This window comes from Nyctibius grandis, chromosome Z (genome assembly GCF_013368605.1).
Source record: "Nyctibius grandis isolate bNycGra1 chromosome Z, bNycGra1.pri, whole genome shotgun sequence".
In the NCBI taxonomy this organism is placed as follows: domain Eukaryota; kingdom Metazoa; phylum Chordata; class Aves; order Nyctibiiformes; family Nyctibiidae; genus Nyctibius; species Nyctibius grandis.
In genome coordinates this window covers 49,043,776-49,067,549 of record NC_090695.1, presented here as the reverse complement: position 1 = coordinate 49,067,549, position 23,774 = coordinate 49,043,776, and the positions used below count along the sequence as shown (strand labels likewise).

Below are 23,774 nucleotides of genomic sequence, written 5' to 3'. Positions count from 1 at the left end.
ATTGACCACAGTCCATTTACTGTAGTACCATATATAAGCAAGCCCAGGTTCACATCAGACATCCTGAAGTTGCAGTATTCTTAAATTAAGCAGTTACAATCTGTATAAAAAAAACCAAAACATATCCTTTATTCTATCCCGGTGTAATCACAAACTATTAAGCCTTGACCAGAAACATTCTTTTCAAGCTCTCTAATGCTTGTTATTTTAAGGCATATGTTTCTATAAGAAATGTCCTCCTAAATTACTTGCCCAAATATCTTGTAAGTTTCCACTGGTTATTTTACTTTTAATTTTCTGCTTTTCACATTTCTTTGGATATATCCACTCGCCCAAATGAGTGGAGGAAGTGAATGAAGATTACAATTACCAGCACAAAGCTCAATATATCTGAGACCAGACACTATGAATCCTAACTCATGGCATATACTACCTAGTACTTCTAGTTCAAAAGGTCCTCTAAATTTACGTTTAGAAATTCCACGTCTCATACATTTAAGCATTCACCATACTTCAATTATAAGGAGTTCACAACTCTGAGCCTAATTCTGCATTTCAGACATTGAAATGTATTTCTCTTCCACTGCAACAAAATATTAGTAATAAAGTTAATGAAAACCTGCTAAATATTTATTACATCTCAAAAAGCATACTTACAGGAATAATTCCTCTAAAGGATTTTTGTAATACTGTATGTAGATATCTATACATGCGCACACACAGAGAAAGCATTTAAAACACCCCACAGTATCTGGCATAATACATAGAATAAAAGTGCCACAGAACTGGACAATCTTTGAAAGCAAAAATGCACTACTTCGCAAATATAGCAGTTAAGTTCATCTTTTAGTTCAACTCTGAAAATTACTGTATAATTATGAGATCTTATTTGTACATTTGCTTGTTCAATATATTCATAAAAAAAAAATCAATATTTTCTGGAAAATTTGGTGCATTTATTCATATACCTACCTTCAGCCATACATAATCACGGCTTCTCTGAGGACAGGATTTTCACAGAAGCAATACTTAACAGTTCATAAAAAGCATGTCCTCTCATATTCTCCAAGCAGATACTCTATCTGCAAGTGCCCAAAGCTACCTTTATAATACCATTATTTGGTCTAACACTTAATTGATAATTTTGAATGGGGCCTCTCTGATTTATCAGTACAGACACAGACATAGGAACCTTGAACTGAAGGGTGTGGATGCATATCCTGCAAATACGTATCTCATAACTGTGCTAGAAACTGTAGTTTTGACAGTGTTACAGCTATTGTCTTTTCAACGTGCTAGTCACTACAAGCAGGAGTTGCTCAGAATATTTTAAAAAGGAGCAGAAATTACAGATGTCTGGCTGTCAGGGGTTGCACTAGTGCTGCAAGGCTACAAGGTATGCAAAGGAAGGTGCTCATGTACGTGAAACCAATCATTTATATATAGCACTAAATAATTTCTCAAGAATCTGTTTTTACATTCCTGCTGGTGCACTCACACAGGACAGTGAAAGATGTTTTACTCCTAATACTAAAATTACTTTCCACAATAACTTTTCCATAAAGACAGACACGCACACATACGTATTTTTGCTGTGATCAAATATTTTGCTGGTTGTATTTTACTTACCATGCACCAGCGTATTTGTAGGTGAAACCAAAGTATCCCAAAGACAAATATTTCTGTAAAAAAATATGTTTTAATTCAGTGACAAATATTCTGAAGTATTTTGAACACTTGAAAACTCATCTAAACCTTAAAAAAATTGTTTCAGGCATAAAAGCACTGTAAACAGACTTTGAATGATTACTTTTGAGCAGATGCCAAATTACTTTCATAGTTATACATATACTGCAAGAACATGCCCTCTACACAATCATACTATGACATATTATTCTCATAAAGGATTCATATGGACATTAGTGTTTTGTAGCTGAATTCATCTGAATGTTAAGAGATTTTGCTATTTCTTGATCAAAACTTACCTAAGAAAATGTGTGAAATGAAAAGCTATGCACGACTCCCTACGTCTATAACAATTATTTAAGGCAGGCTCATATGAATAGAATAGAATAGAATAGAATAGAATAGAATAGAATAGAATAGAATAGAATAGAATATTTCAGTTGCAAGGGAACTGCAACAATCATCTAGTCCAACTGCCTGACCTATTCAGGGCTGACCAAAAGTTAAAGCATGTTATTAAGGGCATTGTCCAAATGCCTCTTAAACACTGACAGGCTTGGGGCATCAACCACCTCTCTAGGAAGCCTGTTCCAGGGTTTGACCACCTCCTCGGTAAAGAAATGCTTCCTAATGTCCAGTCTGAACCTCCTCTGGCACAGTTTTGAACCATTCCCACGCGCCCTGTCACTGGAGAAGAGATCAGCACCTCCCTCTCCACTTCCCCACGTCATATGGAACATGAATAGAGGATTTGTGTTTCCCTGTGGAACCTTCTGTGATAAGCACATGGAATTTAGCCGCAAACATTGCTTCTCTCCCGCAAAGAAAGAGAGCAGAAGTACACATGTTGCTCTTAAACCGCTTAAGGAGAATTATCAAAAGAAAAAAGTGGGTGCGGCGAGGGGGAGGGGAAACATGGCATCACTTCATTTTTATGCATAATTACAGCAGTTCTTACCTGTTGTCGGAAGACAATCCTGCTGTGGCTATCAAAGATGATGAACTGATGAAAACAAAGTCATTGGCTGTTTTGTTATGACACTGCCATGTCTGAAAAGTTGCAGTTCAGAAATTATTAATTAAAAAAGAAACAGATTTTGTGTAAGCATGTAATTTTAAACTTCGAGAAGGTAATCAGTTTCAAAAACAATTTAAGGAACACGGGATATAAAGGTATGTGTTTGCCTTCTGATACTCTTAATTTTTCATGGAAGTATGACTTTCCAGTCCTGCATTATTGACAATTAATTAGCAAATGACAATTATTGACAAGTCTCAAAGAACATTACAGTTATTTCAGATCTAACATTGCATTTTCTACTCTCCAACTTGGTAAGTATGATTAGGATTTAAGACCTTGTCTGTCTTACGGATCACAGGATGGCAACAATGTATTATTAAATCTTAATACTGGTTATCAGCACAATCCTTGCCCTCTCCTGACTATTCTAAAGGGGGAAGCAAATAAGACAGAACAGCACAAGTTTATGGAAACAAATTTTGCTTTCAGCTTACCAAATATGGTTTAGGTGAAGTTCCAGTAAGTGGGCAACATTTCCAATTTGTTTGATATAAACTTATATATCCATCAGCATCAACAATTCCAAACTGAAAAAAGATACATACATATGTATTTACAATTAATGTATTACAGAGAAATTATCCACAATTCAGAGAAACTACTTTAGATTTGAAGAATGTGATGTTTCTGTTAATTTACAATTATATTGGGGAGGAGGCGAAGAGGGTAAGTACAGAAGCATTCTGTCAGTTACCTTATTTCCTTGGTAATTGAATCTCATTCGAGTTACCCTTGAGTTGCCACCAGACCGAAAACATGTGATTTGCTGTGCGTGACCCCATTCAAACATTCTTACACTACCGTCTTGAGCACCTGTCAGGTCTACAATAGAGAATATTTACATGACTTTTCACAGGTGTTGCAGCAGTTGAGCAGGAAGGTTGCTTCCAAAATTTTAAGACATCTCACACCAGCTCACAACATCCTCAAAATAACTAGTGCCACAATATGTGCCATAGTACCTGGCATACTGTAGGAGTAGTGGGTACCACTGAAACTTAAACCCATGCTATTCAAACCTTATTGAACTGTACTTACTCATTATTTAAAGAACTGTATTTAGATGGTACTGAAATATGAAGCTATTTACTTGGAGATAATAATGTATCTTTTTCCTATTATCTTACATCCAAGTCACAAATAAAACAGAAATACAGTACTTTTTGCTATTAAAAATATCACTGTTTCTAAAGGCTATTCTATATCCCCCAGTATTATTTTTGGGGAAAATGAAAAATAGTTTCAGTAAAATAGGGCTTATAAGCAACTTTTAAAACATATAATAGATTGCTGTGCTAGTACAAAATAGCAGCATACTAAGAAACAGGGCCAATAAGTAAATATATCTTTAGACAACTTTTTTTTAACAAAAACTGAACTTACAATATGGTAATGTTGGATGAGAAGCCATTCTTCTGACGTTATTAATAGCCTTCTTGAGCATCTGTTCAACATACAAAATAAGATAAAATAATTAAACAATACTACTGAGCAAAAAGTTACTGAGCTAGAATAATTAGTGATCGCAGAGAGTTGTTTCCTATCAAAATTCCTACTGAAAGCAAGTACTGGGTTTAGAAATTCAGACAGAAGTCAGTTTATTCCAAGACTAGTGTAGATGTTAATACTTTTGCAGCTTTATACATCTAGGTAATATTAACTTTTTGCTTCAGAGATTTATGGATCCAAATATAAGCACTCCTTAGACTGCAGTCTTACCTCTTTTCTTGCCAATTCCTTTCTGTTTCCATTAAATTTATTGGTATATTCCTGAATATTGTAAGATAAGCAAGAGAGAGGCAGAAGCATGTAAAGAAAGAGGTAAACAAACTTTAACAAAAGTAAAAAATAGGAAGGAATATATTTATTTTCAAGTCTAGTTAATTTATTGCCATTGATTGAAAAGTGATTATTTGTGGCCATCCAGAATAAGCAATACACCTAGCAACTGGTAAATTAAAAATTCTTCAAAAGTGTTTATAATTTTGCAAATACAGATCCAATGGATTTGCAGTAGCACTTTTGTTCCTACATTCCAAACTTTGCTTTGAGCAAGGTACATTACCAAGAATGCTATTTTTCTTGTTGATTAATTCCTAACTGGGAAGAGTTCGATATATGAAGAAGACTGGAGACATTAGACAATTAAGATAAAAACCCTATCTAATTAAATAATAAGTCTAACCCACAACAGAAAAGAAATGGTAGGGATTTTTCATTAAGGAAATGCATCTCTATTTTCCTTGCATGTCTCTACCCTTCTTTTCTTTCTATTAATGTACAAAGTTAAGTTTTCATTCTTCTATTTCCTGTTAGATCTCCTCAAAAGCATCTGGCTACTTTGAGGACTGTCTTTCCTCAGAAAATTGTTGGATTCAGTTTGCTCATGCATGTATTATTCACCTGAACATTTGAGAAGGAAGAGGGTGTAAGTTTATATTCGTGCCAGGTGTTAACTTTAAATGGTAACACAAACAACAGTTTGTTGACAAAGCGCTCACTTTCAACACAGCAGTTTACCACTTACTACACATCAGTAGCAAGCTGGCACTGAACATACTTTCATTTAGGTTGGAAGAGACCTTTGAGATCGAGTCCAACTGTGCCTTTCAACTGCTATAATTCTGTACAGTATTTTGCCACTGCTTTGTCACTGAAACAGCAGACAGCAAATCAAGTATTTAAGTATGCTATTCTCCCCTGGCCTCCCAGCATATCATGGTGTCAACTGGAGGGAGGTATGAATTACAAATTTTTACTTGCTTCATATTACTAAATATGATCCAAAGAGTTGAAAAGCAAGGTTCTTCAAATTTTCTGTTAGCAAACAAAAAGGAGGAAAAACACTTGAAAGGGAAATAACTGATTTTCTTGCTAAAATTTCTCAGGGTTTGGATTGTTGGAGTAATTGCAATCCTCTTGATTACATTTTAGAAGCAGATTTAGATCTTTCAATTCTCAAGGCTTTATTATTTGTTGAAGAGAAAGCCTTATGACTCTCAGTTACACAACTTTAATTCAAAACACTTTCCTGAAGATAAAAAAATAAGATCTTCAAACACATACTTTCCGTTTTTTCTGTAAGTACTTTAAACGACAAGGGAAAAAGCTCAATGGTTTGGTAAAACATTGGTGAATAAAACATTACACGATTTAGGACAAGACAACAGATGATGATATTCTTCAAACATTAGTGCATATACCAATGAGTAAATAATTGTAATACTTTGCTCTCTAAACTTACAATTATTCTCTGCGCTCTAAACTTACAATTCTTCTCTACCTGTAAGTGAAAAAACAATTATTCATGCTTGTTCTATTTCTTCACCAAAATGAAGGGCTGTGTTGAATTTTACAGCTACTAACTTTCACTCAGAAGTCAATGGAAATCATCTTCCTTCATTCAACAGATAAGCATGCATCATGATCTCCTAACCCCTACTGGATTATGCCTTGGAAAAATGCAAGCTTACAGAAACATGCCTTTGAAAGACTCGACTAAGATAAATCTCTGGTGCAGCACCTCTGATTTAGAAGCAAAGTATCATCAAATGCAAATACTTGCATTATTAATGTAACTGACATTTGCTACTGCTAGCCCTCAGTTTACCCTTAACAACGGCAGATGGCTAGAACACTGATTGCTTTGTTGGGGAGTTGGGTGCTTTGGGCCTAGTGTATAGTAAGACTGAAGAATAAAAAAGCTTAAAATCCGAGCCACCAGTTATTAAACTGGTGAATATTGGTGTCAGTCATACTGGCTTGGAAGACAAGCTGTTGAACATTACCTGAGTTTCAAAGCTGGCAGTACGTACTATTTACTTCAGCACTCTCTTAGAAGCACTCTTAGATCTGCTGGTGAGCCTTCTTACTTACCTTGTATGAAGCGCGTAACAGGAAACAGTGAAGAGGAGTAACAGAAAAACCTTAGAGCTAATAAAATGTTAACTGCCTGAGTATCGTAAGTCAATAGTTTCCCTTGTTGATGGAAGGGATGCAAAGACAAGACTTAAAAGCCAGTAATGGTAAAGAACAGCGGACTTATCTACTAACTGGGCTGCAAATTACGGAAAAGCAAAGATAAGAACACGGATCAAAAGCAGTATCCAAAGGAACAAACAGTAGCAACAGAAAGATTTTGCTGAAGCTGGTTTTCTTCCAGCTTTGAATGCTTCCACAGTAACACTATTCCCTCCCAGGAATCCCTGTATTTTTCTTCATTTACTTTGTCCTTCATTCATTACCTTTGTCTCCCCTCCCTAGTGGGCAGGTGTTCTGTGCTGTGGTTGGTTCTCTACTCTGCCACAGTCAAACACAATGCCAAACAAAATTTAGGTTCGAAGTTTAACAGCCAATGCATTCAACACAAGCATGGCCCTATATCTTTAGGTAAGAAAGTTTTACTACAAATAAAATAGAAAGTCATGTAAGAATAGTTTACATTAATAGATAATGTAATTACTTTGTTTAGAAATACATACAAATTCTATACATATGTGTGTGCGTATATATATATCAGAATGTGTGTGCGTATATATGTTGCAGAAGGGACCTGATTGTGATACCAGAGCTACAAAACTGGCAACTAGGATCACTAGTTCCAAAGAGAATCATAGAATGGTTTGCATTGGAAGGGACCTTAAAGATCATCTAGTTCCAACCCCCCTGCCATGGGCAAGGGCACCTTTCCACTAGATCAGGTTGCTCAAAGCCTCATCCAACCTGGCCTTAAACACAGCCAGGGAGGGGGCATCCACAACTTCTCTGAGCAACCTGTTCCAGTGTCTCACCACCCTCACAGTAAAGAATTTCTTCCTAATATCTAATATAAATCTCCCCTCTTCCAGTTTAAAACCATTCCCCCTCATCCTGTCACTACTTGTCATTGTAAAAAGCCCCTCTCCCGCTTTCCTGTAGGCCCCCTTCAGGTACTGGAAGGCTGTTATAAGGTCTCCCCGGAGCCTTCTCTTCTCCAGGCTGAAGAGCCCCAGCTCTCTCAGCCTGTCTTCATAAGAGTGTAGCTACTGCCACAATACCCACTTCCATGCATGGATAACATTATCATTCTTATTATGCTCATTCATTATTTACTCCTCCTAATCATCAAATATTTTCAAAAATCAACTACAATATGAATTAACATATGGGTCTCTCATTCTGCCACCACTTACAGCCTTGCTCTGAGCTGTTAAATGCCACAAAGTGCAGCCAAGTCACAAGACAATGCGTTCAGCTATCCAGGAAAACTCCATGTCTTTGTGCAGATAGGCTGAGAGATATGGGTGTCTTGTATGACCATTTCAGCCCCGTTAAGTGGCTCCAAATAAGCATCTCTCAGCTAACTAATCAACAGATCTGCTTATTAGAGAGCATCTATGCTGCATAAGAATTAAGGTAAGTATGTCAATGGCCAGATTAGAATTATCATTTGATCTGAATTTAATCTAAGCTAATAGTTTTTTGCTCAGGGCCAAGCTTCACACCAGATACAGAATCTATTTCTAAGAGTCACCTCTATGATAAGGATCAATCTGCTCAAGTGGACATAGTCACACTTTACTGGGTGTCCCTCAGCCCAGTGTATTTCAGAAATGCCTCACAGTGAAACTGATTATCTCCTCTAAAATAGGATTTTCAGAAGTGAGATATTTAATAATGCTGCTAAGCAGAGTTACAGCAAAACCGCGCAGCACTTCAAGGAAGACAGAGCTTACAACAGCTTTGTAGATGAAGTTATGCATCAGCATGACATGTAATTCAAACTATGCATTATATTTGTAGTTGGTCCTATTTCTGCATTTCTGCCTTCCTCATTTTTCTTATGAAATCAAGGATCCCCATTTTACCCAAGTTTAAGTTGCTCAGTTTCCAGAATTTAATTCATTTCCTTTGAAGCTTCTGTCCTGCCAGTGAAATCTGCTTTAGGAGTTCATTTGCTGTCCTTTCTATAATACAGGCTCATACTAATATACAGTGCACTACAATGGCACTTGGTACTAGAGCAGAAGTTGGTATTTACTTTTAAATAAAAACTGGAATAGTCTGGAACTCAGAATGAAACTTAAAGGTTATGCTTAAAATAAAAGCTACCTTGATATTTCACACAAATACTTCTACCCAATCTTTATAAATTTATATCCTGAAATCTCCCAAATATATGCTTTTTAGATACAGCATTTGGCTTCAAGTCATTAAAGAACAATTTAAGCTGCAACTTCTTACTTGAACCCTAATTCTTTATTTTCAAACAATGTATCTTAAGTAAAGAAAGCATATATGGCTTGACTAAAAACTTCGCTTGTTTAGCTGATGCATCTTAAATTCTGTGCAGTATTTTAACCTATTAATTGGATTATTAAAAAAAAAATCCATCTTGCATTGATTACACAGAAAAGCTACATTTACTTACATGCTAATTGTAAAATATAACCAGCAACACTAAACAGACAAAAGGAGAGAAGTACATAGAATACATAACACTAATCTTTGACAAGTGACTTACCACAGATGCACCCCTGCCAGTTTGTGTACTACCAAGCCAAGGCATATTGATAGGTGTGCCAGGATTACTATGAGTATAAGGAGTGGTTCCCTGAACATTTACCAGATCATCACGAGCATGTATAACTAAGAAATCATCAGCCCTATAAATGAAACAACATTATAAGTTAGATTCCAAACAACAACATTAAATACCATGCTTTGTTACACTGATTTATACACAGTCAAGTTGTGATATTGGAAACATAGAAAGCATACCCTTTATTTTCTATTTCCACATCATCATCAACCCAGGTATAGATCTGTGTTGCTAAAATCGCAGAAACATCTAATTCTTGAATGTCATGACTCGATGCTATAGCAATGCAGTTCTGATTTGCCTGAAAAAAAAAAACCACACAAAAAGGCACATATAAAAGGAATACTCAAAAAGGTGCTTTTTAAAATTTTCTCTGGTTATGGTACAATTGTTCACAAAAATATACACTTGATCAATTTACAAAACCCAAACATTTATGTCTATAAATCTATATACTTAAAACTGTCTAAACTTGACATTTCCCTTTTAAAAGTTTATTTGCATCTGGGACAGCATCACACACTATTAGTATTTTATACCTCTCAAGCAGCTCTAGTTTCTCCTTGCTTTCCTCAGAGGATAAACAAGATGTAGCTAGACTACAATGCTTGCAACCAAGCTCCCCTCCTCCACTTCTTAAGGCTTAAATAGTTAAATAGGAAAAGATGAATTCCTGGTTGTCTTCGACAGAGAAAGAAAAATACTCCTACATACAAGCTTAAAGAAAAAGTAGAGGCCACCTCTACCTTTCCTCAATCCCCTGCACAGTAGAAAAAAAAGACAATTTGTAGTAGAACTGTTTAATTACGAAAAGATAATTATGAGGTACTTTAGAGAAGGGAGCACTAAGAGTTCAACCTGGAGCAGGATGGCTGGCAAAGGATATCTCACCCATTCACAATGACAGTACCACCTATTTATCAGGTGGGAGTACAACACAATTAGATTATCCTACCTCCTTTATACTCACCTTATTGACTGCAAAAGCAGTAATGATGTCAGACTCTTTATGGATTACCCTTGCCTTGCCTCCTGGGTATCCCAAATCTGCTTCTATCTGTATTTAAAAAGTAAAGCATATTTAAATGCAAACTTCTATGCAACACTTTTTACTGGAAGTACAGAGACCAAACACTGGATTGTATGAAATTTCATGTATTTTTTTCTCAATTTTAATTCTAACAAAATATGACAAATATAACCTGTAATAATTATGGTAAACCTGTTTCATGTGTAATAATCTAGCTGCCTACTGCCACCTAGAGATTACCGCAGCAACACAGAAAGCTTAATTTGTCACAGAAGTCACAGTACTGTGGTTCAGTCTCAAGTTTTTCAGGGATGCTGAAAACCAGCAAGGCTACATACACACTTGGGGGTGTTGACAAGAAGAAATTGAGACTTTACATTTTGTTCTTAAAAAATGTCCTAAGTCTTTTCATGCTCTTAGCAAACACTTTTCATCACTGAAACTGATGAAATAGTCCAAAAGAAGGTGCAGACAAGATCCTGTGCAGGAAAATAAATTCAAACTTTGTCAGCTTATTTATTCACCATTCTCCACAATTAAACAAATCGGGAATCCTGCGCATTCTAGTACCACAAACTTTTTACTATCACTTTTTCTTTTTTTTTTTTTCCCCTTAATGTGATCTAATGTTGTATTTAAATCTTGCCTACCTTTCTGTATTTCAGAAATGGAACCAGCTATATGCCAGCACACAACAAAATTCTAAATTCTGCCAGCAGTGTAGTGCTCCTGTTCAAAATTGAAGAGCTCAGCATTGCAAGTATTGAACTGATTGATTACAGACTCCAGTCTGTTGTAGTTACAAAATAATTTTACAGTAAAAAAAAAATGGCATTGCCAAACAAATGGTGACATAAAAATTCAACTGAACTACAAATGTAAAATTTTGTATTTTCTTCAAAACACAAATCATTATTCCAGAACTACCATTTCCCAGGCTCTCCTCTTCCATTTCTTAATCCTCTGGTCTTCAAAAGATTTAAACAAGGATGTTTTAGTTGAAAAACAGTAAGATGGTGCTGTCAAAAGAACTGCAGTCTTTTTCAGAGTCTGAGAAAAGTCTGTAGCTGTTATACTCCACGGAGTATCTTTAAGATTAAAACAAAGTTGATACTCTGATGATCTTATGCATGTAAAACTGTACAAAACTACAGTGACAAAGAGATACAAAAACATGATCAGTGTTGTGTGGTGAACAAACCCACATGAAATTATTTTTTCCCCAGTCAGTTGCAATTACCTACTTGCTAATACTGCTTTATTGCACAATTAATAACAACAAGGTAATGCAAGGACATCACCGGGTGTTCTCATTTGTCTTCTCACTAGTTTTGTAAAAGAAAGCCTGAAGAATATAGTATTTGTTTGCACTTCTTGGCATAGTACTATACTTTTTTAGTCTCTCATACCAATATTTCAAGAAAGTTGCTATAAAGTTGTTTCATGGGTTCGTCACCATCTTAAAACCAAGGCTCAGCGAAAATTTTTGGTAGCAAACTAGTATCATGCTAACAAACTGCTCTAACTTCAGTTAACCACCTTCACTTATAGGCAACTATTCTAGCCATCTCGTACCGGCCAAAGGTCCTGTATGTACTGTGTTCCCATAGTAGTACTGAATTTTTGTCACTTGCGCAAATCAACCTCAGCTCTTCACTTGGTATAGCTATGGAATTTGGTAATACATATTGTTCTTACCTGGTTGTTTAATCCAGCTTTCTAAGATACATTCAGCTTCAGATAGGCTCTAACACAAGACTAGTTTAACTCAATCTCTTGCAAAACTGAATATTTATTTGCTATGTCAGCAAAGATCTTTTTAAGGGAGATCAGCACCATTTCAAAAAGGAAATATTTCATAATAATGTAAGATCTAATTAATTTGAGCATCACTACTGTGTACCTTATTGACGATGGGCTCCTCCACCACAGAATTTTTCACGGTTTCATTGTGCTCCTCTAATGACTTCACCAAGGAAAGAACCACCACAGAACAAAGAATAAAGATAAGACATAACACGCCAAGGTATCAAGGAAATACTTAATTCCTTGTTGTTTACCCTAACACAGAACAATTGAAAGACAACAGCATGTTGGCACACACACATATGTATTTTATGTAGTAAAAGTCATTATCAAATTTAAAAGCTATATTCAGTACAGAAGACACTGATTTACCTATTCTGTACTGTAACAGCATCTTGTCCATCTCAAAAGTCAAATTTCTTGGAAGTGATCTCCACTGACATTTTATTAGTAACAAGAGGATACAAAATAAAGCCAACACATCTATGCTGTGTAAGGCTGTCAATGATGCTACTTGGAAACATACAAAGCACATCTAAAGTATTCCAAAATACCTTTCCATACAGCGTAACAACATGGCTGCATTAACCTAAGACATGAGCAGAAATTGTGTCTCTTCAAAGGAGAAAAGGAACAATTTTCGTTCTAACTGCACTCTATAGTGAACACAATTAGCCACAAATAGTCAAACAAGCTAATATTCTAGTTGTGACAGGACAAAGACTAGCTCATACAGAACTCTTTGCTGCCATGACTTTACCAGCAGTGAATACTCTTTTTTCTCCTGCATGTTTAATTTGTTTGGATCTGCTGCTATCTCCTATGTTTCTGCTGCTCCAGTTTTTCTATAATACAAGTGGTTCTTTCGAATTATTGGGAATAGGGGTAAGTAAGAAAGAGAAGGAGCAACTAAAGAGGAAGAAAAAACCCCAAAACTTCATTACAAAACCACAACTTTAAAACATTTAAGTGAATCTGGAACCTGAAATCCAGCTAGGCACTTGGACAAGTTATCAGGGATGGAAATATTAACTGTTGTACAACCATTTTTCTTATTAAAATTGAATCATAACATGATAGAAGCAGTGGATAAACCCGGGGTGACTATGGTAGGGACAAACTCAAACTTGTAGAACTTTGACTGATTAGGTTATTGGTTTTAATCTTTGAAATTTTAAAGTTTGTCATTCTTTTGAGGCAGCTTTTATACTGATCTCAACAAAGAGACTGACTGTAGCTAAGTGGTGTTAGTTGTCAGTCTACAGTCAAAGACTGATTATTTTTATTTTCAAAGAAACAATGCACAAAGATTTTTAATATGAATTACCATAGATTTAGAGTCATTGCCAAGTGTATTATCCACTCATGCTCTAGAAAGTAAACAAGCCAGCCAAATAACTTAGGTAAAAGCTCACAGATTGACCTGCAACATTTTATGAATTTTATATACCACACCAACCTCATTTAGGCATCGCTTCTTTGTAAAAATATTTCTGATAAAGGTTTCCTGGACTTCTTCCTGTTTAACTAAGTACTGCCAGAGCCTCTTGACAGATAGTGCAACATGACTGTTCGATCTACAGAACAAAGTTAAAATAAATATTTACATCATGCTTATACTTACAAGAGACTGCGTTATCTTATATTCTAATCAAACTATAGTCAGAAGAAATGCTGAGGCAAAACTACAGCTCTCTAAACACTGTACAAGATCTATTCAGAAGCATTTTGGTACCATCTTCCTGACAAACCTACATATGAGAGGACGTGCAAAAGGAAGAATGAAAAGAACATGTTGCATTTTCACCTCCTATCTTGGGACAAGTGAGAATTTAAGAGATTACACAACAAAAAGGTCAGCATACAGGTTATTTATTAGTCCATCTCATTCTTTACAACATGGACCATTTCTGTTTATTGCTAACAAGCGCTTCTATCACATGGACAATGAATGACTAACACTTCCTGCTAGGAACACATCAGCTGTGTAACATCCCTGAAAAAAACCATGACTTTTCATTAACAAAATTGGAAGGATTGTAGAATCAGATCAGACTTCAAATGTTTATGCTTATCCCTAGAAACTGTATGCTCAAGCAAAACTTGTAAATACAAATATAGCTGCTTATGCCAGGCCAAAACCCATCAAACCCTGAATTGCTTTAAATCATAATTTTAAAATAATGCCAGGCAGCAGATAACATGTTAAGCTGTTCCTTTTTAATCAACTAAACTTAGTTTTAGTAAGTGTGACAATTCTGAAGTATTTTACAACAAAAAAGACACACTTTCTGTTGATTCAGCAACCAGAGGTGATAGTGAGATTAAAAAGGTAGAAATCTATTTAAAAAATGACAATTTAAGAAACTGAGCACACTGTTCTGGCTGAACATGCAATTATGTGGAGTCACAACCAGGTAAATATTATAAATAGTAAATGTTTCTTCTCACACTTTAGGAAAAGATACTGATAAGGACATAATTTTATTCTCTCCAAAGGTGGGGCAACTATTTAATTCACTGTCACTCATCCGTAATTATCTCTCAGGACAACTTTGTTATTCTTTACTTTATTGTCAACCATAGTTTTCCAACAGAGACACTCAAAATCAGTTAAGCTTCAACAGAAGAAATTAAAAAAATTAGAAACTTTTCGTTATTTTTCCTGATCTTGCTTTGGACTAGAGATGCATCAATTCTGATATGTACCCACAATTTCACAATGTATTAGAGCAAATCTAGAAACTGGCATTATATAGTTACAAAAATTATGGTCTATCGCATACCCCAACAACATAATGCTAGGTGTATATTAAAGATACTATAGTCAGTGTTTATAGAAATTAGACACACCTGAATGGAGTGTTTGTAGGCTCAAGTAAAGTTTTATGGCGAAGCAATGCAGGACCAGCAGCTAGGGCATCTTCAGAAGCATGAACTGAAATATAATGTTGAGGTGGACCCCCGTATAGCTCAAGACGTCGGAGAAGAACTTGTTCCCAGCGCTGTAGTGTTTTCAAAACTGCATGGCATATCGGGGAGGTAACTGGAAGCTCTAGAAAGACAAGTAAACAATAATAAAAAACCTTCCTTCTCCTTTATAATCTTGACAAAGATAATTCCACAGCTGAAGGTTGAAATGTATTTCAAATATCTCCAGAAGTGAGCTTTATTAAAACCTCAATTTGATATTTGCAAGTATAAAAAGATGAACTGCTTTGTTCTATCATTGCTAAATACAGGAACAGACTTCTCCAATGCTGACAGAAATTAAATATCACGGAACAGATCCTCCTGAAAGCTATGTCAAAACATATGGATGACAGGCAGGTGATAAAAGAAAGCCAATACGGCTTCACAAAGGGCAAATCATGCCTGACTAATCTGGTGGCATTCTATGGTAAGACTGACTGCGCTTGTGGGCAAGGGAAGAGCAACTGACATCCTCTACTTTTGACTTCTGTAAGACCTTTGACACAGTCCCACACCACATCCTTACCTCTAAACTGGAGTGATATGGATTTGATAGATGGACTATTTGATGGATAAGGGATTGGCTGAATGACTGCATGCAAAGAGTGGCAGTCAACAGCTCAATGTCCAAATGGAGATCAGTAACAAGTGGTGTCCCTCAGGGGTGCTTACTGGGATTGGTAGTGTTCAGTATCTTTGATAATGACATAGACAGTAGAAGTGAGCGTACCCTCAGCAAGTTTGCAGATGACATCAAGCTGAGTGGTGCAACTGATTTGCTGGAGGGAAGGGATACCATCCAGAGGGATCTTGACAGGCTTGAAGAGTGGGCCCATGCAAACCTCTTGAGTTTCAACAAGGCCACATGCAAGGTCCTGCACCTGAGCCAGGGCAATCCCCAAAATCAATACAGACTGAGTGACAAAATGGATTGAAAGCAGCCCTGTGGAAAAGGACTTGGGGATACCAGTGGATGAAAAATTGAACATGAGCTGGAATTGTCCACTTGCAGCCCAGAAAGCCAACCGTATCCTGCATCAAAAGAAGTGTGGCCACCAGGTCAAGGGAGGTGATTCTCCCCGTCTAATTCGTTCTCATAAGACTCCACCTGGAGTACTGCATCCAGCTCTGGGGCTCCCAGTACAAGACAGACAAAGACCTGCTGGAGCAGGTCCAAAGGAAAGCGACAAAAACAGTCAGAGAGATGGAACACCTTGCCTATGAAGAAAGGCTGAGAGAGTTGGAGTTGTTCAGCCTGGAGAAGAGAATCTCCAGGGAGACCTTACTTCATCCTTTCAATACTTAAAGGGGACTTACAAGAAAAATGGAGAAAGACTTTTTACCAGGGCCTGTAGTGATAGGACAAGGAGTAATGATTTCAACCTAAGAGGACAGATTTAGATCAGATATAGGAAGAAATTTTTTACGATGAGGATGGTGAGACACTGAACAGGTTGCCCAGAGAAGCTGTAGATGCCCCATCCCTCTAAGTGTTCAAGGTCAAGTCAGATGGAGCTTTGAGCAACCTGATCTCGTGAAAGACATCCCTGCCTACAACAGGCGAGTTGGACTAGATAATCTTTAAAGGTCCCTTCCAACACAAACCATTCCATGATTCTATGATTCTATAAAACAAGGAGGAAGAATGATGTAACTTGAATTACACTAGAGTTTCCACCAGGAAATAAATATTGTAAATATTCTTGTATGACTAAGAGGCAAAACAAAAATCAAATATGCAGAGACTTCTGCTAACTACTGAGCATTCCTTCTCACCCACTCACCTTACCCACCCACCATGTTATTTCATAAATATACCTGTATGATGAACAGCATCTGAACAATTATTCCCAGATCATGCAAAAATTAAGAACTTTTGAACTAAAAATAAAGCTACAGCATATATATATTATTCAACACATTACTGATTTTAAATGTGGTTATTAAGTATGAAAAGACAACACTGATGCTTATTACCTGAAAGATCATGTCCAGCCAAAGGGTAGAAAATCTTCAAATTGTGAAGTACCAGCTGAACCATTGCCAATCTCATCAGTGACCAACTAACAAGAAAGCACTAGTAAGTCATTTACTAATAGGAAAATAATTTTTTCTCACTTATTTACAATTAGGATTTAAATTCAGAGCTTTAAATCCTCATCATAAGCTGCTGAAAACTACAAACAATATTTTAGAATATTATAGATACTTTGAATTCAAAAGTCACTATACCATATATTAATGAGTAAAATACTCATTATGAAAAATTAACTACTAAGTTTAGATAATGCACTGCCACGAAATATCAAGTAACTGGTGTATTATCCCAAAAGTAAAAGTCCAGAAATGCAAGTCTAGCCATTGAAGGACATCTTGCATTCTAAAGAGTTACCTACCTGTATGAATTTGAATTAGAATGCTCTTGATTATGTGAATTTGATGCAAACACATCTCCATCAATATCTTCTTCATCTTCACCACTTTCCTGACTCTCTTCTGAATCATATTCCACTCTACTTTGCGATGGAAGAAAAGGCTAAAAATGTAAACAATATTCCTTGAGTATCTTCTAGCCAACATCTAGTTTTAAATTATCTTATAAAAATACATTATTATAATATTTAATGCTTTTTATAAAAAAAGGAGGCATATCATCTTACTCAATTTAGTAAGATTTGGAGTTTGTACCTCATGAAAGGGTACTGTCCATTAGCATTGCATATTTTAACAGCTTAACTATTTTTTATATTACTCAAAACTCTAATGCTGAAAATGAAAATACTACCAGTTTTCCTATTCTTATTTTGCTTTACTTTCACATCAGACATATCAGACCATATGCAGTACGCACAAGCTTGTTATTTGTCAGAGAAGCCAAAACCACCAGTATATTTTCTCTCTAGTTCTTCCAAGTGCTGAGATGACTAAAGAAGAAGAAAATCCTACCCCCTGCCTACAGAGTTCAATATTTATGATAACCCCACTGTGTTATTCAGTATTTGCAATTTCTTTTTTGTCCTTGCTCCTAAAGTAATGCTTACATATTTATTTTGCTGATACAGCTAATATTTGATACAGAAATGTGCCATACAACTCCATACAAATATGTAACCTTCTACAGAGAAAGACCTGCCACAGCAGACATGACAGAAGGCAACATAATTTGATTTTTAGTAAGTATACACATTCATTTCACCTATTTGAAACAGATGATAAAAAGCTTCTCTCATTTCCTTGTTCATCTAAATAGCTGATCCATAATTACCTATACATTTGTACTCTGCAGCTGTAAAAAGCAACACGTTTTGTTCATACCATTATCTGAAAACAAATTAATTTCCGAAAACAAATTAATTTCGTAACAACAGTTTTTAAGAAAGTTGTTTCAAGTATACCTATAGTCAGTGTTTCAGAAAAAGCTAAATATGAGTAATAAAATCAGACATCTAAATCGGTACCTAGAATAAAGACTAAGAAGGAAAAAATTACCATTCCAGAGGTGATAGAAAATATTTAACTGTTATAATAGCGAAAAATTACCTTTGCAATGAAATAATCCCAGATGCTAAGCTCAGGAGGAATAAATCTTTCATTGTAAGATGGAGATTCTTGGTCTACCAATGGCGATGAAGGCAACTGAGAACTCTCTTTTGGACAGGTTTTTGATGAAAGCCTGTAATGTTTCTGCTGTTTCTCTCCATCATCTAGTGAGGAAGAAAATACAGTATATTGCTTTAAATTGGCTGCTCCACCTCCCTACTGCTTTTAATAAATGGATTTATAATAGAAAGTAAAAGTCCTCCTCATTACAAGTTTTCAGAATTCTATATTAACATTTCTGTAGCAAATAAGCATAAAGAATGTTAATCTTCAAATATGCAAAACTAATACATAACTAGAAGTCCAGAAGGGCAAAAACCCCAGCACAAGGAATATAGAATAATAGAGTACATTGCATTAGAAGTTCTGTTCCTAAGAGCTTCTATTTAGATGCTCCTAAGAGCATCTGTTTAAAAGATGAAAAATAAGCACCACTGAATACTGATTATGCTTGTTTTTTAAGACAACTTAAGAGTCTTGTCTTTCAGGATATATAGTGCAAACATCTAAACTTGCCATTCCTACCCCAAGTTTTAACTCTGTGTCTCCTTCCAGAGGAGGTCTGTACTTTTTTTTAAACAGTACAATTCTGATAAATCCATAAGTCCTGTTAATATATTTCTCCAGCAAATAGAAAATATCTCATTTTAACTAATACAATCTGATATATACTTATTAAACAGGGAAGAACTGATTATTTGTAATAATACTCTAACTCCTAGGAGTTGAGGGGTCCTCTCACTTCCCCCAACATTGACTTTTTTCAGAATAAGAAGTGTCTACAAGACAGCTATTTGAATTACATTCTTGATGATTACAATACTCAAGGAAACAGCTTATCCAAGCTATCACAAATATCTTAATGCAGTTGTATCACAAATGAATGAACAAGCAAGCCTCATTTCAGATCCCTTATTTTCTTCTTAATCGAGAGGTATCAACTTCACAAGTATGGAAAAAGTAACGGCTTACTTAAAAAGAGGCTCACATAACCATCCAATAACCTGAAATCATTCCAGTTCTCGGTAGGTGAATATAGCCTGTTAGTAGAGGAGGAATCATATCAATTGTCACTGTACCTGAGCAGTAAGTTAGCATTCTGGCTCTCCAGAATACTTCTGAAGTGGAAGGGACGAGGGAGAAAGGGAATCATATTTGGAGATTTGACACAACATGGTGGCCTTCATTCATCTTCCTTACAGACAAAATGGACTTGAATCCACTTTCTACTTGATGGTAAAGTTTGTTTTGTATTTTCAAGTACATACACGTAACACATGGAGATTAATTTCTATAGTGAAACAATTGAATGTGTTCAAAACTTAACTAAAACATAGAAAGCTAAAACATTAAGATAAAAAGAGAGTAGATTTTTTTGAACTGCCTTTTGAAGTCCCCAAAACTTTCAACACTTATTTAACCAAGTACTGGACATTTACTTTTTTCTTAAGCATTTCAAAGTCTCCCTTTTCCAGCTAAGGTTTGAAACTGGAACATCACCCAAACGAATCACAGAACACAAACTTAAGTTCCACTCCACCCCACTCCTTTTTTTTTTTTTTACGTGGGGAAAAAAAAAAAAGGCAGTATAGAAAAAATTTTCGGTTGTTACTTGCTTAATTAAGTGGGTTTTTTGTTTTGCATGGAGCAATAATGAGACCAGGCAGCTAGTCATAACAGATCTCATCCAAACACCTCTTAAGTAAAGGGGAATATGGGTTGCCTTATGATTTCAGTCTTTTGCTGATGTAACAGCAGTAATAAATAGGCTCCAGGAAAGCAAATCTGGGCTAAAAGAGCTGACCTGGAGATTAGACATCCCTGTAACTGAGTTTGAGCACCACATGTTGGGCCAGACTGGTTGCAAGGATGAACTAATACGAACATCACGAATGCAAATGGGTGCTTTATTGTTTTAACTTTCCTTATTCCCTTCTGCTACCAAGGGCCCACAAAACTAACTTCCACTGAAGCTTCTGAAATTACTTTCTCCTGTTAATGCTGGGGGTGGCACAAAAAGAGCCAGCATCCCTATGTATGCCTAGAGTGAACTACTAGGAAGAAGTATTTCATATACCCGTATTTTTTTTTGTGTACATGTTTTATCCCCAGAAGACTTTTGAGTCTTGATGGATGCTTGAAAGACTATTTCCTTCAAGACTCTAATGGGTACTCCAATCCCTCGAAAACAGAAGTTCTAACACTCTGGACAAAAGAAGAGCAGCGCTCATTTAAGAACAGTTATAATCCACATATAAGACTTACATGCTCGTAACAAACTGAGTGAACTATAAACCCTGAAGGAGGTAAGAATTAAGGTGATTTAAAAAAAAAAAGCAAAACACTTTGTTTTTTTCCATACCTCACAACTATGATTTTTTTTTTTTTTTTTTTCAAATGGTCAAATTCTCTGTATTCACAGTGGCTGATGGAATTTTTTCATAATTTCTGGTCACTTCTGAACTAGGAAAAAACATGTTTTTCCAAGGATTTTCAAAAATGTTTTTGACCACATATGAAGATGACCATTACCACTACAACCAGCTGAACTATAAATAATTTATATAGAGAATCTAATAAAAGCTGAAGACAACATATCATCTTTCATCTTGAAACCGGGATATTTTAACAGTCTGTGTTGCACTACTATACTGTATCATAGTTTTTTTTTCCCCTGTTAGGGAAATTATTTGAAATCCACTTACCTGTACTAAAAGTCACAAATATAATAGCTGCAGTACAATGCGTTTTCATTTCATTATTTAAAGCTCATCAGCTAAGAAACAGCATGCACATGCATCACTGTATGAATTTTTAGCAATTGCTTAAAAAGAAAATTCACTAGGCATAATATAAGGAGCAAGTGTTGCATGATACAGAAATAATCAAGTATATGCTTGCAGGTTGTTTTTCTAAGCACAATTCAGAAAGCAAATGCTTTACTTTAAAACAGTTCTTTTTTCCATTGTGTTGGATCATTCTTTGTATTTTTAAGAATACTTCAGGCTAGCCATTGGAGAAGAATTCAATATTTAAGGCAAATTAAAGTACAACCATCTAGGTGGTTTGAAATACATACTACTAATGCCAACTTTTTTTTTTGCATTCTAAAAATCTTTAAATAAATTAACAAATTCATTAAATATCTGACTTTTTCGTTTGGGATTTCAGATCACCAGTTACATTACCTTTCAAATTTCTTATATACTTCTAGTTAAAACTCTTTTACATGTTTCTTACATTCAAAACATTTATCTTTGGTCCCATTTTACTTTTAAGACATATGTAAAATTGATGTTATTTTCCCAGATTATTGGAATATTTCAGACAAGGAAAACGCTTCGATTTCTGCCAAGATCTAACACACGCAACGATGTTCAAAAGTCTTGTAGCCCACATCACCTCCCTTCCACCTTTCCAAGAAGGGCTAAAAGGCAGATCTCTTTCCATTTCCCAAAAAAAATAAAACGCAAGTCAGAGTTACTGTGTTTTGTTGAACACTGTGTGCAGGCATGAAGCATCAACGCCCCAACACCCTATGAAGAATTTAAGCCTCCAGTAAGAGCTGTAAAATTATGAAGTCCTCCTCTTACAAAAGCATTATCCTTGATTGCAGGCATCAACAAATATCAGCACTGCTGAAACTCAGAACATAGTGGAATGACAGCAACATGACAAAGAAATACTGATTTTGAATCACACCTCACATCATTTTGGCAAGTGTAAAGCCCTGCACAGATTTCTGTAATTCTTGGGGAAGCTATGAAAGCCAACTAACAGAAACAGCAGCCTGGTGAAAGTCTACAATGCTGGACATTTCGACTCCAAACCTAAAAAGAATTTGCATTTTGCAAGGTTACAACTCCTGAAGTTTTCAACGTGATACTCTGCTTACTCATGGGCAATAGCTCATGTGGCCAAGGTGATGAATTTAATGAATTAGCACTCAACAGTAGCAACTGCAATTAAGTTCCATAAGCTGCAGTTTGACCGCTACATGTACACAAGACTGTAAATTCTTTGTTGTATTTATGTACCATTTAATGAGCAGTGATTCACTGAAAAGCTCAAAGCAACTATATATATTAAACTTCCAGATGTTTCTGAAGACATTAGCTACATTGTGGGCATTTCAATAAAACAGAATGGAAAACTCTCAAAAAATTAGATAAGCACAACAAAATACTTGCTAGCATACACAAACTTTGTTGACATTTCCTGTTCTGACCATCTAAGGCCTCTTCTACTGAGCCAAAATAACTCCAACATTCACAGTGCAGCCACTTCAGGTGAAACTCCTCATCCGTTTTAATGGCTGACTTAACCAAGAACAATATAGTAATAGTGAGAAGACAAAAGACTTTAATATAGAATAGAAAGGCCACACAAGTAATTAAGTACTCAGTACTCCGAAGTACCATAAGAAAACAAGTCCAACATTGCAGTCTCTAATTCTGAGCTGGAATTCACAGAATCGTCTTGGTTGGAAAGGACCTTTAAGATCAAGTCCAACCATTAACCTAACACTACCAAGTCCACCACTAAACAATATCCCTAAACAATATCCCTAAGCACTACATCTACTTGTCTTTTAAATACCACGGCGACTCCACCACTTCCCTGGGCAGCCTGTTCCAATGCTTGATAACCCTTTCTGTGAAGAAATTTTTCCTGATGTCCAATCTAAACCTCCCCTGGCGCAACTTGAGGCTGTTTCCTCTCGCTCTATCACTTGTCACCTGGGAGAAAAGACTAACACTCTCTCCTCGCTACAAACTCCTTTCAGGTACTTGTATACAGCAATAAGGTCTCCCCTGAGCCTCCTTTTTTCCAGGCTAAACAACCCCGGTTCCCTCAGCCACTCCTCATAAGACATGTTCTCTAGACCCTTTACCAGCTTCACTGCTCTTCTTTGGACTCTCTCCAGCACCTCAATGTCTTTCTTGTAGTGAGGAGTCCAAAACTAAACACAGTATTCAAGGTGTGGCCTTACCAGTGCTGAGTACAGGGGGACAAAA

General features: G+C 36.0%; 1 protein-coding gene across 9 annotated transcripts in view; it reads right to left on the bottom strand.

Annotated features, from left to right (window-relative positions):
- Window positions 1-23,774, bottom strand: part of DMXL1 (Dmx like 1) — an 86,958-nt gene that overhangs the window by 4,441 nt on the left and 58,743 nt on the right. For 5 of the 9 annotated variants that reach the window (XM_068423790.1, XM_068423796.1, XM_068423793.1 and 2 more), the window contains 16 exons: window positions 18,697-18,860; window positions 17,553-17,692; window positions 17,134-17,219; window positions 15,037-15,238; window positions 13,643-13,760; window positions 12,281-12,343; window positions 10,318-10,404; window positions 9,527-9,648; window positions 9,270-9,411; window positions 6,012-6,050; window positions 4,487-4,537; window positions 4,151-4,211; window positions 3,462-3,589; window positions 3,202-3,294; window positions 2,645-2,736; window positions 1,630-1,682 (listed from right to left, as the gene is read on the bottom strand). In XM_068423790.1, coding sequence (XP_068279891.1) covers window positions 1,630-1,682; window positions 2,645-2,736; window positions 3,202-3,294; window positions 3,462-3,589; window positions 4,151-4,211; window positions 4,487-4,537; window positions 6,012-6,050; window positions 9,270-9,411; window positions 9,527-9,648; window positions 10,318-10,404; window positions 12,281-12,343; window positions 13,643-13,760; window positions 15,037-15,238; window positions 17,134-17,219; window positions 17,553-17,692; window positions 18,697-18,860 — 1,641 coding nt within the window. The remainder of the gene's footprint in view (window positions 1-1,629; window positions 1,683-2,644; window positions 2,737-3,201; window positions 3,295-3,461; window positions 3,590-4,150; window positions 4,212-4,486; window positions 4,538-6,011; window positions 6,051-9,269; window positions 9,412-9,526; window positions 9,649-10,317; window positions 10,405-12,280; window positions 12,344-13,642; window positions 13,761-15,036; window positions 15,239-17,133; window positions 17,220-17,552; window positions 17,693-18,696; window positions 18,861-23,774) is intronic. The other 4 variants (XM_068423794.1, XM_068423798.1, XM_068423792.1 and 1 more) reach the window with 3 other exon arrangements.